General features: G+C 35.6%; 1 protein-coding gene across 1 annotated transcript in view; it reads right to left on the bottom strand.

The window, feature by feature from the left end:
- The window catches only part of LOC144452056 (MAM and LDL-receptor class A domain-containing protein 2-like), a 13946-nt gene extending 175 nt beyond the window's left edge, over positions 1-13771 (bottom strand). Inside the window, exons 1-18 of the mRNA XM_078143066.1 lie at positions 13750-13771; positions 9949-10101; positions 9229-9485; positions 8582-8816; positions 7966-8077; positions 7550-7703; positions 7119-7263; positions 6835-6975; positions 5612-5877; positions 4742-4832; positions 3918-4082; positions 3486-3643; positions 2761-2977; positions 1668-1814; positions 918-1183; positions 454-574; positions 106-173; positions 1-26 (exon numbers count right to left, since the gene is read on the bottom strand). The exon at positions 1-26 is cut by the window's left edge and continues 175 nt beyond it. Of these exons, the coding sequence (XP_077999192.1) occupies positions 1-26; positions 106-173; positions 454-574; positions 918-1183; positions 1668-1814; positions 2761-2977; positions 3486-3643; positions 3918-4082; positions 4742-4832; positions 5612-5877; positions 6835-6975; positions 7119-7263; positions 7550-7703; positions 7966-8077; positions 8582-8816; positions 9229-9485; positions 9949-10101; positions 13750-13771 (2744 nt within the window). The remainder of the gene's footprint in view (positions 27-105; positions 174-453; positions 575-917; positions 1184-1667; positions 1815-2760; positions 2978-3485; positions 3644-3917; positions 4083-4741; positions 4833-5611; positions 5878-6834; positions 6976-7118; positions 7264-7549; positions 7704-7965; positions 8078-8581; positions 8817-9228; positions 9486-9948; positions 10102-13749) is intronic.
- Positions 13772-15417: the final 1646 nt, after the last annotated feature.

Here is a 15417-nt window from a genome sequence, read left to right as displayed (position 1 = left end):
TCATCGTCATCATTCTTAATATGTACCTAGTAACTAAAGATTGCCACCCAATGTCTTTACTTACATATCAAGTTCATCTCTCCGTACGTACAGAACAATGATTACAGCAACAATTAAACCAATGATAAAGACACTGACAACCACTCCAACTATTACACCTGTATTATTATCATCTGTAAATAATGGAAGGAATTAACCTCATATCCGGACTAATGAAGACACGATTTCAAAGATTCAAACACTCTAACAAACGCGCACTCGAGTAACATTTATGTACAATAATATATCATACACATGGAGTACAAAGTTATTGGGCTGTATTACACGGAATTAAATAAGTCAATCTGTACTGAAAATATTTGTTTAACATATACTAGTAATTGATAACATTGTGGATTGCATGTGTTGTGAGACTTGACTAAGAACACTCTAAGAACATTGATGAACACTCACTTGATGTACTTGGTCTAGCTTCAGCAGGAATGATGTCATCACAAGTATCTCCTTCTAATGAAATATCATCGACTGCAATGTCACCTTGGTTACCAGACCCACGTATTCCCTCAAGGACAATCTGGGTAAATAGCATTTAATTCAAAGGCGAGATTAGTGTATATAAAACTGTTGTAACTTTGCTTGGCTTTAAAAGGATGTAGGTTTTAATGTTTACCATACTGATAAAGAATGTTTACAATTTCAGGAAATGCAACATCTTAGTATTCATGATGTTCCTTCAATGTTTATATATATATCACTGTTGTTGTTGTTGTTGTTGTTGTTGTTGTTGTTGTTTTAAGGACAATCGTCGCACCAGGACAGAATGATACCGCAAGACATTGCATAATTACACATTCACACAAACCATAGGTAGTTGATATTTTATGTTATTGTATAAATTGACGTAAAGCACAACTTACCGCTTCATCATAAATTCCAACAAAAGGAACCTGTGCTTGTTTCCATGTATCTTGTTCCGTCTGTTGACCACTCAGGGTCCATAATAACCTGTCTGAGTTCGGTCCTAGAGTCGTGTCTCGTAAAAGTACTCTTAGAGTGCCTATGTTTTTACCGCTCATATGATACCAAAATGTCAGGCATCTGAACGTCGATAAAAAAGGTATGTTATTCATCTGTGCATTGTCACCTTTTGAACCTCCCGACACGTCAAACAGTGCATAGTGACCTGAAATGACAAAGGAAAAAACTGTTATGAAACATTTCTAGCCGTCAATTTTAATCTCGCAAGATAGTTGTCGAGTGCTGTTGCTACCAAAATAATCAACCTATTCTGTCTCAATTTCAAATATCAGTTTCCATCCATTGACTCGACGGTAACATGCATCCATGTGTGGGCAGCACCACTTAGAGTGAAGATAATTGATTTTTTTCGACACCTCTCTGAAAGGTCACACTAATAAATATTGCACCAACTTGTCGTTGTGCATGCATGCATGCATGCATGCATGTGTGGTCAACACTAACAACAGTTGATTTGTTTCGACACCTGAATATTCCGATATATACACAATAACGAGAGTACTTGTATGTATTTGTGTGGGCCAAATTAGTCAATGTGTGCATGATAGTTTGAATGGTGTTGTTGCACATTTAACGTTCGACATGGCATGAATGTTACCTTTTCCATTGACTGTAAATATGTTATGTACCTTCTGCTGTTCCAGACGTGTGGTCAACCTTAGGACCTGTGACTCCCCATTTGCTATTGCCAGAAGCAAGCAGCCAATCAATTGTATCTATACTATCATCATGAGTATTAACCCACATATCCATGCCTGTCTCAAAGTCTGTTGTTCCTGAAAAGAGATTCATATCGCTAGATGAATATTCCTCATTTTAATATTAGTTCCATTGGAATGAAAATCCAAACCTTCTGATCCTTACCTATATCAATCAATCGATCGATCGATCGATCGATCGATCGATCGATCGATCGATCGATCGATCGATCGATCGATCGATCAATCAATCAATCAATCAATCAATCAATCAATCAATCAATCAATCAATCAATCAATCAATCAATCAATCAATCAATCAATCAATCAATCAATCAATCAATCAATCAATCAATCAATCAATCAACCAACCAACCAACCAACCAACCAACCAACCAACCAACCAACCAACCAACCAACCAACCAACCAACCAACCAACCAACCAACCAACCAACCAACCAACCAACCAACCAACCAACCAACCAACCAACCAACCAACCAACCAACCAACCAACCAACCAACCAACCAACCAACCAACCAACCAACCAACCAACCAACCAACCAACCAACCAACCAACCAACCAACCAACCAACCAACCAACCAACCAACCAACCAACCAATCAATCAATCAATCAAAATAATTTACATAGCACCAGAACATAATACGACTTACTGTTCTATGGCGCTGAACAGGAACAATAGTAGATCAATGTAAAAGTTTAGAGAAAGCTCTTGCAAACAGATGTGTCTTGATGTCCTTCTTGAATTTATCGACAGTTGATGAAGAACAAAGTTGAAGTGGTATACTGTTTCATAAGACTTGTGTTGCTCGCTCATATGCCATCACATCTATTTTAGATGATAGATATCGGTCATTTCCGTTTATAGACTTTTTATTTAATTCTTTTCTCTTTGTTTATTGATTTCTTCATTAAATTATTTATGTATTTTTATTAGATATTTATATATCATTTAATGTATGCATTTCTATTCTTTTCAATACTGAAAAAAAATCACTAACCTCTACCTGGACAGTTACCATCCCTAAGAAATAAATCATCAAGAGCCATGTCACCTTTTTCAAGTCCTCCAACCCAATTTTCAATAATCCACGTAAAGGGTACATTAGGATGTTCATAGTAAATATTCGTAAGTCCAGCACGTACCCAATTGTTACCCCAGGTCCATCCAGTAATGTATCCAAATACACGTCTATATGTGACACCATCGTAAATATACTGTGACATATAGATAATCAGTTAATTGATGAAAAGACTTTTTTCTAGCAATAAAGGTTAGTCACCATAATATAAGATGCATCTATGAAAATACATATTGTTTACACATGATATACAACACATCTGTTTACAGCCAGGTTCAACAGAAAATATGGAATTTGTGCTGTGGTTGTTCTACATCACGATAACCCGCGTCTATATCACAGTGACAATTACAGCAAACTACAATTACAACAGACATGAGGTATAATTTATTGATGTTCAAACAAAATCCATGGTCAGCAGCCAGCTAAACTGTTTCTTTTTATGCAGTTACTAGTTATTACCATGAGCTAAATCAAAAGTACACACTGTGTATGTGATGTTTGTATGTCATCTTTTTTGTGTCTATCTCAACATGAAACCTTGTGATCAGAAATACTAATCTTGATAGTTCGTTTAACAGCTTTGTCAAGCTTCTCCGAAAAGAATTATAATAGCCAAATTAAGTGTAAGCCAACCAACTAACTTCTTTCAATACAACCATCGTCCCTGCATCATGCCAATAGTGATAATAAAAATAAAGACATTTTTGGACTGATTTGGTATCCCATTGCGTATATGCTCCCCTGACTGACCCATATTGACCTTCCTCCATCTCACTGGCATCAATATAAATATAGTGACCTAGATCATAATAGTAAAATAATAATTAATAACTCTAGATCTCAAGAAGAAACAAATCTTAATAAATGAAATGGCAGTATGACACATTACACTACAATTAAGTGGACATCTAGCTTTTCATAAGTGTGTGGACACCCAGCTGACTTTGGGAATCCTAAGTTCTCGCAGAATACGAACAAAAAAGTTAATTATCAGTTTTATCAGTGAGCTGTCAGTATCACGCATGGCTAGCTGTTTAGTATACATAGTACATGTATTCATTATCTTATCATACCTAATTCAGTTCTTGTTGTGCTGTCAATGGGAGGGCCGATATTGGGATGCTCTCTGGTAGCACCAGTTCCTAATTTCCACTGTATGTCACTGTCCTCGTCAGTCTCCCATCCGCACCATGCTTTGGAGCCCTCATTCTCAAAGTCACAAGCAAAACTATAATGTGCTGCAAAAGATGAAAAATGAAGGAGGATATTAAAAGCTCTGTCTGTCGGTCTCTCGGATTAACTAACTAACCGACGGACTGACTAACTAACTAACTAACTAACTAACTAACTAACCAACTAACTAACTAACTAACTAACTGACTGTCTGTCTATGTCTTTCTGTCTGTCTGTCTGTCTCTGTCTTTCTGCCTGTCTGTCTGTGTTGTTGTCTTTGGATACGTTTCATAGATATGATGTTATGAATTGCTTATTTCATGATTATTTTACATATTGAAATATATATATAGATGTTTCATGAATGTGATTTCCATAGATAATTGCCATCATTTCACTTACTGTTTATGCATTCAATGAAGGTCAATGTTTAACATTGATATCATTCTTATTATGACAGAATCAATATTTTATTAACAGATGACGACATCATTTCTTTGCTGTTTATTGCACTTCCAATTTCCTATACAGGCAAACAAGGATGGGACAACAATAACAAGTCTTGCATTGTGCACCCATGGAGTCGGTTATCATCTGCACACTTATAACCTCGTACTTTATTATACCATAAACAGTAAATAGCAGTATATTTATCTTGCTAACTAACTGGCTAACTATCTGTCATTTGAAATTGTTGACAATAAATAAGAAATGTTATGCTTACGTGGAGTCGGGCAATCTCCATTGACGAATCTTATATCATCCAAAGCTATGTCTCCATGGTAACCACTTCCACATTTCGCTTCAAAAATTATCTAGCATAATGCAATTCATTGACATCTTGAATAATCTCTCATTGAAATATCAACGTCTTTAATGTTCTAAAAGTCTAGCCATTCATTCTTAATTGTTCAAGAGACACGTTTGAAAGAAGTTCTTTCCCATTCAAATTTTAATGCAAGTAGAAGTTGGTAAATAAAACATGTATATGAAGTGAACTGAGCCAACACAATTGGAATATATGTATAGAAGCTCAAAATCGTTTACCTGACAACTTAAAACTTGCTACAGCATCTCTGTGGAAAACAGCTAAAGCGATACGAAGTTGCTCAGATAGTACAAGGGGTTACATTGTAGATAAGTTTCAGTAGAATTTCAGAGAATGCATACTAATGAGCCTAATTGACATAATTTGACAGTTTATTGTAGCGATTCTGTTGCATATTACGATAAGTGTTTGAATGAAAGATGACAACATAAGAATTGTATTATAAAACTAAATTACAGAAACACAAAGATACAGATACAGTCATAATTTTTATATGACCTCCCAGTGTGAGAGGTAAAATTAAGCACTTGTGAAAATAAAACGGTGATCCCTATTTTACGTTCTTTTGTATCATTCACAAAATGTGTGAGCGTAAGAAATAAAATCTTATATTTGAGATTAACATTACCTTATACAGTGAGGACAATGAATTTAATATGCATTATAAGGTCATTGACCTATTGTCAGGTAAGGTGTATTTGATCGTTAAGTAATTTAAAATAAGATATAACATAGACAGTCTATGGATATACCAACAAACTATACCTGAAACTCATTCTGGGATGAAATGGGGACATAGCCATAAATCCATTCGTCTAATTCATTTCCTTGTTTCCTCCAAATATTTATTCCGGTGGTTGAGTCACCAGTCTCTTTCTTGTACACGTTAAGTGTATTCACATGTGTACCATAGATGTGATACCAGAATGTTACACAAGATTGGCTAGTTCCAGTTATGACGTCACTAGCTATTCGTGCAACGTCACCAGTTGACTGAGACTCAATTTCCACAAAGATATATGATCCATCACCTGAACATGTACAGTGAACATAATATACATTATCTTGAAGAAATGCTATATATTACAGAGACAGTCTTGTGGAATGTGCAAGGAAATATTTTCAAATTCTGGTGTTTACATACGGTGTACACTTTTGTGTATGTATTGTAATGCACGAACCGTGAGAAGAAGAATCAGTGTTCATTAATTTGGTGTTATATATTATTATATTATACCAGTATATTCACTGTGCAAATCGAGAGATCGTATTAGTCAAGACATCAAACTAACAAGTCTAAAACAGTAATATATGCACAGGCCCTAAATAAGAATAGAATACTCATTTTTCGATCACTGCCGAGTGCATCCATTATGGCCACCGTATAAGCACCATAAATCGGCTGCACAACATTCACAAATGAACTTGCCACTGTACAAACTAAGCAAAACTACATATATACGCAGGACAATATTATACTATTCATCGTATAAGTATAAATTTAGTGACGTTGTCCTTGACTTCATATCGTCCCCAGGCATCACAATTGTAATTCAACAGATATTCAGGTTCTGGGCCGATCAATACCTGCACTTCAAAGTTCAGTTTGTTTTACCATTTTTTTAAAAAGAATGTTTGTTGCAAATTTCAATATACTGGCATAATATGAGAGCAATAAACCACCCCTGGGGATGGCATACCCCTTGGTTTTGACCAGTTGACTCCATATAGACATTCGGTGACGCGTCACCCTCATACCTATATGTCGTCAACTGGTCAAACCTCGGGGTGTGCCATCCTCAGGGGTGGTTTATTGCTTAAATATTTCTCGCTTACTCACTAGCTGATTCAACCAGTAGTAACAATGACTGACTAAACAGTGGTGGAAAAAGTGTGATAGATGCGAGGATATAATCAAGGTCGGTTCTATTTGCATAAATATCTGAAGTATCGGATGTTTGTTTTAAAAAATAGACTTATGCACCAACCTGTGCCCGTTGTATGATCAATACCTGGTCCATGGGCTTCATTGTATCTGGCTTTCACTAGAACCCACTCAAAATCGTTTGTAGCTGACTGAGTCCATGAACACATATTGAACTCGAAAGTACAATCGTTTTCACTAGGATCTAAGAATGGAAAGAAGGTATGCTATATTTAAAAAATGAACGACAGGATGTTGCATATTTTGTGAAAACCCTAGTTCATTTGCTTTATTATCATAATTCTATATTGATATCAAGTATTGAATATTCGGAGATTTAAATATTACCTGGTGGAGGCGTTGGAGTTTCTGTGAATGGCATTGGTGGGGGTATTGATGACGAAGGTGAAATGCTACACCAACCAGTTGTAAACCTGACGTCATCAATAGCGATAGCTCCAGCACTGCCGGAACTTACCATTTCAAGGATAATCTAATTAGAAAGGTTGTAAAATATGACTCAATTTATTGCCAGCGTTGAAAGCACTTATTTTCTCTGATAGCGCATATCATAGATCATAGATATTATACAGCAAGCTCACTTTTCAAAGATTTCCACAATTTCATGGCACATCAATATCACACATGACACGTGACAAACACTGTTGGCTGCACAGATAACACATGACAAAGACTGACATCACATGTAACACGTGACAGGCCCTGATTGCATATCAACCTTGATGTATCGACAAGTATTGACTTCTATAAAAACTTACGTTGTAATCGACATTACCAACAGCTGGAACAAATCCTCTCGACCAATCACTTGTTGTGCTTCCTTCAATTACCCAATATGGCTGCTCTCCAGGAAACTCTGCTGTGTAATTTACATACACTGTAAATTTGCCAATATTACCGGTAGTATAGTACCTGTCACAAAACATATATGTAAAGGCTTACTCCTTTAGCGACCGTTCGGGGCATTGAATTGCGACGTGGATGAGAAATACATATTAATTTCGAATTAAACAACTTTACTTTGCTTTTGTACTTTTATACAAAAAGTGGGAAAGAGCAAAGACTAGGTCAGTGTTTGTAACCCAAGATTGTATAAAGACTAAATTATGTGTAAAGATTTTGTTGAGTGTATGCGTATGTTCAGCGATAAAGTTAAACCCAAGGATTTTCTTACCAAAAATGCAAACATTTTCCGTTGATATCTGTTGCATCTAACTGGGGACTCAGAAGTCTTGCTATCTTTCCACTGCCAGTTTCGCTTGTCATTTCAAGATATAGAAAGTACTCTGAAAGTTTAAAAAGTACTCTTTATTAATTTATCTAATATAATAATCATAAGGTTACAATATGTCCATGTCCTTGTTTTTAAAACACCAATGTATGCACTTAGAAAGTAAGTTACAGTTGTAATGATCATCTTTATTCGTCCAAATAAATTTGGAAATTTGTTGAATGCTTGCCATAAGAGCAGCGCCCTCGTGCCCTAGAGTTGAAGAAGAAGGAGAAAACCTGAGTACCCAGGGAAAACCTACCTCGTTCGGCAGGGTCAAACTGGGCATCACCCTGGTTAAATTTTGAAATCAAAACCAGCCGACACCTGGCGGTTCGAACCCAGACTGTACGGGAAAGAGGTGTACGAGCTAACCGCTCAGCCACCGTGGAATTTTATTGATCATAGTAATATATTGACTAAGTACAGCTGGTGATAATAAACGTTTACATTAGAAGTAAATTAAAACAACTGAAATTGTGCAGATGTGAACCAGGATTTCAGCTATAATTCAACATACCATTTTCACTATTAAAGCTGTGGTCCTTATCTGGTCCATTTGTAGCATCTACAGCTTTCTGACTTGACCAATCAAAATCATTTGCAGGGTCATTTACAAACGAACACAAGGTCCCTGAAGCAAAATTACAGTCCATGATATCCGGGCATGCATCACTCTCTATACGAATGTCATCTATAGCCAGATCGCCTTCATATCGTTGGTATGATATTGCATTATACATCTCAAACGTTATCTGATATGAAAATATGAATATTAAAATTCAATTTGATAAATCTTTGATTAATTCATGCTATCTACATACCACTACTACTGTAAATTATTGGAGCAGCTACAAGGTCGTCTACACTGATGAGTACTTTATTACTCTCTGTAAGTGACTATGAGAACAAATTATTATAGTAATCTATGAACCAGATAAGGTGGTTGATACCAAAACGAGGTACAGACACACACACACATAGACAGACAAACAGACAGACAGACACACACACACACACACACACACACACACACACACACACACACACACACACACACACAGTCTAGTCACACACATACTTTTCATCCCTAAATTATAACCTTCCCTCACCTTACCTTACCTTACCTTACCTTACCTTACCGAAGGTAAAAACGGGTACACCTACCTGATATGATCCCAAGGTTTCCAAGTTCGCCTCACCTTGTAACCATTGGTCACCCTTATCAAACCATCGTTTCCACACTGTTGTGTCAAACCCATTGTCAACATCTTTGACAATGACTGAGAGATATCCACAGTCTTTACCGTACATATGATACCAGAATCTAACACAGCTACCGCTTGTTGAACTGTATGTCTTGGTGGATATTTTAGCTGTCCCGCGTGTACCCAATTTCATCGCACTAGCAAAAGCGTAGTAGCCTGAGCATGGGAAGACAATATTGTAATTACTACAAACCGTCCATTTGAATAACTGATACCTTCGGTAATTAGGTCATATCTTAAAAATACACTCTTCAAATTCAACATAATTTGGTCCATACATTATATATATATATACAAAATACAAAATAACTTAGAAGCAAATCAAACTCACCCAAATTAAGTATAAATTAAATCAATTTGAGGAAAGAAATATGACACGTGCAGGATTCGAACCCACATCCCTTTAGCAGATTGATTCTCACCGAGTTATATATATATATATAATTACATATCATATATATATATATATATATATATATATATATATATATATATATATATATATATATATATATATATATATATATATATATATATATATAACCTTCCCTTACGAAAGTTACAAAGCAGTCCTTATTGAATGTATCGATGCATTACTGTATGTTTGTTGTTTACCTACCTCCACTTGTTCCCTTCGTGTGATCAAAGGTGGGACCGGTATTCGCCGTTGGTGTCGCACCTTGATTTCTAACCCAGTCAGATGGATTTCCCCCATCGTTGGTCAATCCACACATGTCGCTCTCAAAATCACAAATAAAACCATCTCCTGTGTCTGTAAATTGGTCAAAGGTGCCAATTAGCTGATTAATATTGTCAAAGTTGAGGGGAGATAGGTATGTTATATTTCAACTTGGATATTGACATATTTTGTATCCTACATTTTCGTAAGGTAGAATCGAATTCGTGGTCAGTTCGGGACACATTAATGAATTTCAAATAGTCACGATGTGATCTAGCCAATACTGAACTGAAACTTAAAGTTTGACAAAACAATTTTACAATTCATTTATTCGTGTCGGGGATTTTGAATGTCTTGAATTCCAACTATTAAACAGATTTGTTAGAATAGCTATCTCAGAGTTGGGGATCTAAATTCATTATTGTTGGATTACCATGGTAATCAAAAGGGAGAAATGTTAAAAAAAAATTCCTTTGAAAAAAAATGTTTGTTTTCGATAACATGACTTCAGAAAATAGTGTAGGAAGGACGGGATTTAATTTTATTTCACTTCTTTTTAATTACGTCGACCCAAAGAGTATATGCTCATTGGTCACAATACGTCCATTACAATTAATGATCAAGTGTAAAAGAAGTAAATGAAACGAAGACAATTATATGTGATTCAGAAGTAGACAAACACAATATGCAGACTTTGCTGTTATAGGCTGAAATGAAATCGTTTCTCTATGGAATGTGATTTAACAAAAGTAACCTTGATACTTTGGCAAGAAAATATATAGGTCAATAGAAGTAAATTGTCACATTTTTACCTTTTTCCATGAAAGAATTTTTTAGGGTCGTCGCTTATTGGAAACATGCTATTTTTTTATTTTTAGGTTTTGAAATTATAATTGATGGCAAGGAAGATGCTTATGTCACTGCAAATGAAGAGTACATAAAGTTTATTATCCATACAGAAAGAAAATTACAGTTCGGACTATAAAGTAGACTGAGGTAGGTAATGGGAGTCAGAAAAATAGCATAATGCTACTTGACCCCCTAAGTGAACGTTGGTTGATCTAAGGATAGATATAATCTTAGAGTTCAGTTGACGTCATCGTCCACATCTGACATATTTGTCACACTTCGATCACATGTTGATTGACTCCTCTACACATGAGAGGGAAAGGTGTATTTGAAGAAGGGGGTGTGTCAAAGCTAGACAGTTTTATATATGTTTTCACATAAAACTAAAAGGACTCCTGTAAATACATTTCTAAATATAATTTGTGAGTTTAACCCTCACGTTTAATCCTTTTGAAATAGTATACAAGTGAATACATTGTATTAAATGGTTGTTTATCCTGTTATAGGTGACAGAAGGCGTGTTACCTTTTGATGCGTGTTGTATATTTCTGCATGTATGTGAAATTTAAAAGCTAAGGTGGCTGGTAGAAGTTTCAAATAAACCAAATTCGCCATATACTTTATCAAGTTAGTTCATTACCATGGTAGATTAAAAATCACATGACCCACTGACGACTACTTCCAAGTAAATTTGGTAAAGGTACAATAATTTCAGAATTGTTGTAAGTTCAGACTATTAAACTTGGATTGGATATACGCATAGCTATAAGACTTCCTTTGCTTCATAAGTCTAATAGTGTTGACCTATATAGTACGGTCACTTTTGTTTAATTCACTCTCTAGCAAAATGTATCTTGTGGTATTTTGTATTTTACCCTAGAGACTTACGTTGTCTCTTACTATCTCAAGAAGCTCTACGCTTGTGTTTTTGGAAGCACAACAGTCTGTTTCGAAATAAAAAATACCGCAAACTGTCCTGCTATTGGATCTAAAATTGATTGAGACACTTGCACTCGGATACCCTACCCTCGTAATTTAAGTCATATGGGGCTGCGATATCATACATTGACATACAAGATTCACTTAGATTTTATACAACTTTTGCTGGTAATTCCAACTTCAAAACCAATTTCTGTTCTCCCAATGGTAAAAGTCCTGACTTAGTGTAGATACAAGTCTCCGGTCTAATTTACATGTTAATCCCATCATGAGATAGGAATCCTCTTTCGGTCTGCCATCAAGCAGAAGAGACAATCCTTCATATCCATGCACGAATGCATAGATGGGCCTTTATTCTCAATTGCTGCAATTGCTGGATAATTCTAACAAAATCGGTTGAGGTAAAATAGTGCAAAAATAACTGAAGTGGTACTTAACAAATTTAAGTGAATGAATATAAAGGTAATAAAAGTGTTCATGATGTCTCAATCTGAAATCAAAACATTCAGTCTATATAGAGAATGTCTTTCACGAGTACATTAATCACATACCTTGAGTTCTCACGTACGACACGTAAATAAGAACCAGTAGAAGTAAATATTGCATACTAGTATGCGTAGAATATGTGTATACCTCCATCTGTGTGTTGATGCAACAGTAATGAAAACAGGTCACGTCCAATTTTAACCACTGTACAGTCACTGCAAATAAACCGCCCCCCTTGTTCTCAAACTGTGAGATTTGTCATTGAAACCCTGACAGTAAGCCAATGACTACAGCGTACCAGGTACTTGACGAACACCGGTCAAATAATATGGTTGCAAAATGTCATTAATTCATGTGACCTGCACATGTAATCTACCCTTTCACCTAAAAACACTTACAGATCAATAAACTAGGGTCCGGGTGTAACTTTCACTGGCGTGCCCTACATTTCAGAAAAATCAGCAAACGGTGAAACATTTTATAAACAGGGTATCATTGTGATAACTTCATTCAGTGAAATATATTGCAATCCAACAAAAAATATATCAAAACATTCACATGAACACATTTATCCTGCTAGATCCCCATTATTAACTAAAAGCATTTACCGATCAAACAACTAAAAACGAATTAGGTATCTTCGAATATTGAAAATAAGAAATACATGAAATCAAATTGCTTATGTTCCTTTTTTTAAAAGGAGAAGAACAGGAAATGCTTATTTTGATGCGAGCACAATGCAGAATTATTTTATTTCATAATATTAATGAACATTCAATTCTCTTAGCAATACTTTAAAACAATGTAGTGGAAAGTTCACACGGTTTAATTACTGATGTCATCGCATCCTTGATGTGTTTCAGCGGTTCGTATCTTTAGCCAGGCGTGATATTATGAAGGTTACGACCTTTAACCCTTGACCCCTGTATTACAGCCATACCTGTCATACATATCAAAACTGATCAGTACAGTTTCTTTCTATGCTTAGCATGATTATCTTTCTTTTTTAAAGGAAAAATACAAGAATCGTGGAGTTGGTGTCATTAGAATGCAGCATTACTTGAATTCATAATATTAACTTTTTAGAATACTATTAGTGCAATTTGTACTGTTTATATACTTTCTAATACATTTTTTTCTTGTTTGACTACACTGTTGGTTAATGAAATTAACTTTCGCTGTAAACTCTACACAGTGAATGAAAATATTCAAAGAGTAATGTCTATCATGTTTAATAGTCGAGAAAGGGAACGTTCCACGGGGTTTTGTATCTAATACCCTCGCTACTAAAGTCATGTGTCAAGAAGAAAAAAAACGAAAGAATAAGCTGTGGGCTACCAGCCACTTACTACGGCGCAACCGAGTGCGAGTCTACATATTTTTGCTATTTTCCTTTAATATGAATAATAGTCTTCGGAATCTTGATATTGAATGTCTACTGACGTCATCAGTGACACCATCACTTACATTTCCAGACTTTCAAAGCCATGTTGGCTACTACATAGCTGCCCAGCGACTGAGTGTTTGATGCAAAATTGTATTTTTGGAAAAAAAACAAGACAGCAGCAACTTTAATCTTTTAATATCTTTGATTAGTTTAGGACCCAATTGGGTCTGTCATATTATAAACGTAAATCTCCATGTGAATGACGTTGAGTGTCGACAAGATGCCGCTCAGTGAAATAGTTCCAATTTTAGAACTGGAGCCTTCAGATCATCCAGATCTCACAGCAGAAGGTAACACAGATGTCCACGATTTGTCAGATATTATTTAAGAGAATACATGTTTTATTTTCCAAATATGTCACAATGTTCATATTTTAAATACACGCAATCACACGGTTTAGACATTCACCATCAAATGATGACAGCAACGAAAAAGTCATTGAAAGACGGTTTAGATATATATGCATTACAATATGTAGTATAAAATACACATCACATAATTATTCCATGAGTGTCAGTACACCATAAAGGATTGCAAATTCAAGCAACGTTGCTGCCCATCTGAAAGAATAAACAACATAATCATTTGTTAGTTTTAAGATATATCATTGCTACAACTGTTAGCTATTTGCTATGTAAACCAGGATATTCGGGGTATATTATTAAGCCCAGACACAACTGTCATGGAATACACTCTCGTGTCGATGCCGACTTTTCAGACAATCAGAAGAGGTTCGCTATTTGTATCAAAGAGTGGTCCGACAACAATCTTTGGAACGACAAGAACGTTCCCTAGACTTGTTGAATCTTCACCGAACGGTTGTGACTCGGACCACTATAGAGAATGAAGTTGTGAGTATGTCTCAGTTGGATGAGTTGATGTGAGACAATTTCCACAACCATCGGATGCCTGCAGTCACCATCACTGACAGCCATTTCAGTCAAGAGAGAAAATGCCAGCGTGTCATACCCTCATTGGGCAATCCCAGTCACATGACTAATTCACAGGGGGTCGTGGGTTATCCAAAACGAAATAATCTTAATACGAGTCAATTTTACGACATGACTTTAATCACTGAACGGTATGCCAAGAATTAAGTGACCCTCTTCAAGAATAAATCACTCTATTGTGTGTTCAATCAACGTTGATGTAATAGAGAAATACATGGTTTGAGAAGGGAGTATATGTGCATGCTAACTCTTGTTTCTTCAGCTGGAAAGCCCCACTTTTGAAGCTGATGACCATTACAGCATAATATAGCAAACATACATTTACCCACAAATATTGTACTCTGTTCTAAGAGTTAAAACGTCCTTTTCCAGTTTTGGGAACGACAAGAACGTTAATTTTATAAACGGGGTATCATTTGTGGTAGCTTCATGCAGTTAAATATATTGCAATCCTACAAAAGATATATCAAAACATTCACATGAACACATTTATCCTGCTAGATCCCCATTATTAACTAAAAGCACTTACAGATCAAACAACTAAAAACGAATGATCCACGAAAAGAGTATCTTCGAATATTGAAAATAAGAAATACATGAAATCAAATTGCTTATATTCCTTTTTTTAAAAGGAAAATAACAGGAAATGCTTAATTTGATGCGAGCAGAACGCAGAATTATTTGATTTGTAATATTAATGAACATTCAGTTCTCTTAGCAATACTTTAAATATTGTGC

The sequence above is a fragment of the Glandiceps talaboti genome, chromosome 22 (genome assembly GCF_964340395.1).
Source record: "Glandiceps talaboti chromosome 22, keGlaTala1.1, whole genome shotgun sequence".
Taxonomy (NCBI): domain Eukaryota; kingdom Metazoa; phylum Hemichordata; class Enteropneusta; family Spengelidae; genus Glandiceps; species Glandiceps talaboti.
This window is presented reverse-complemented; position numbering and strand designations above follow the sequence as displayed.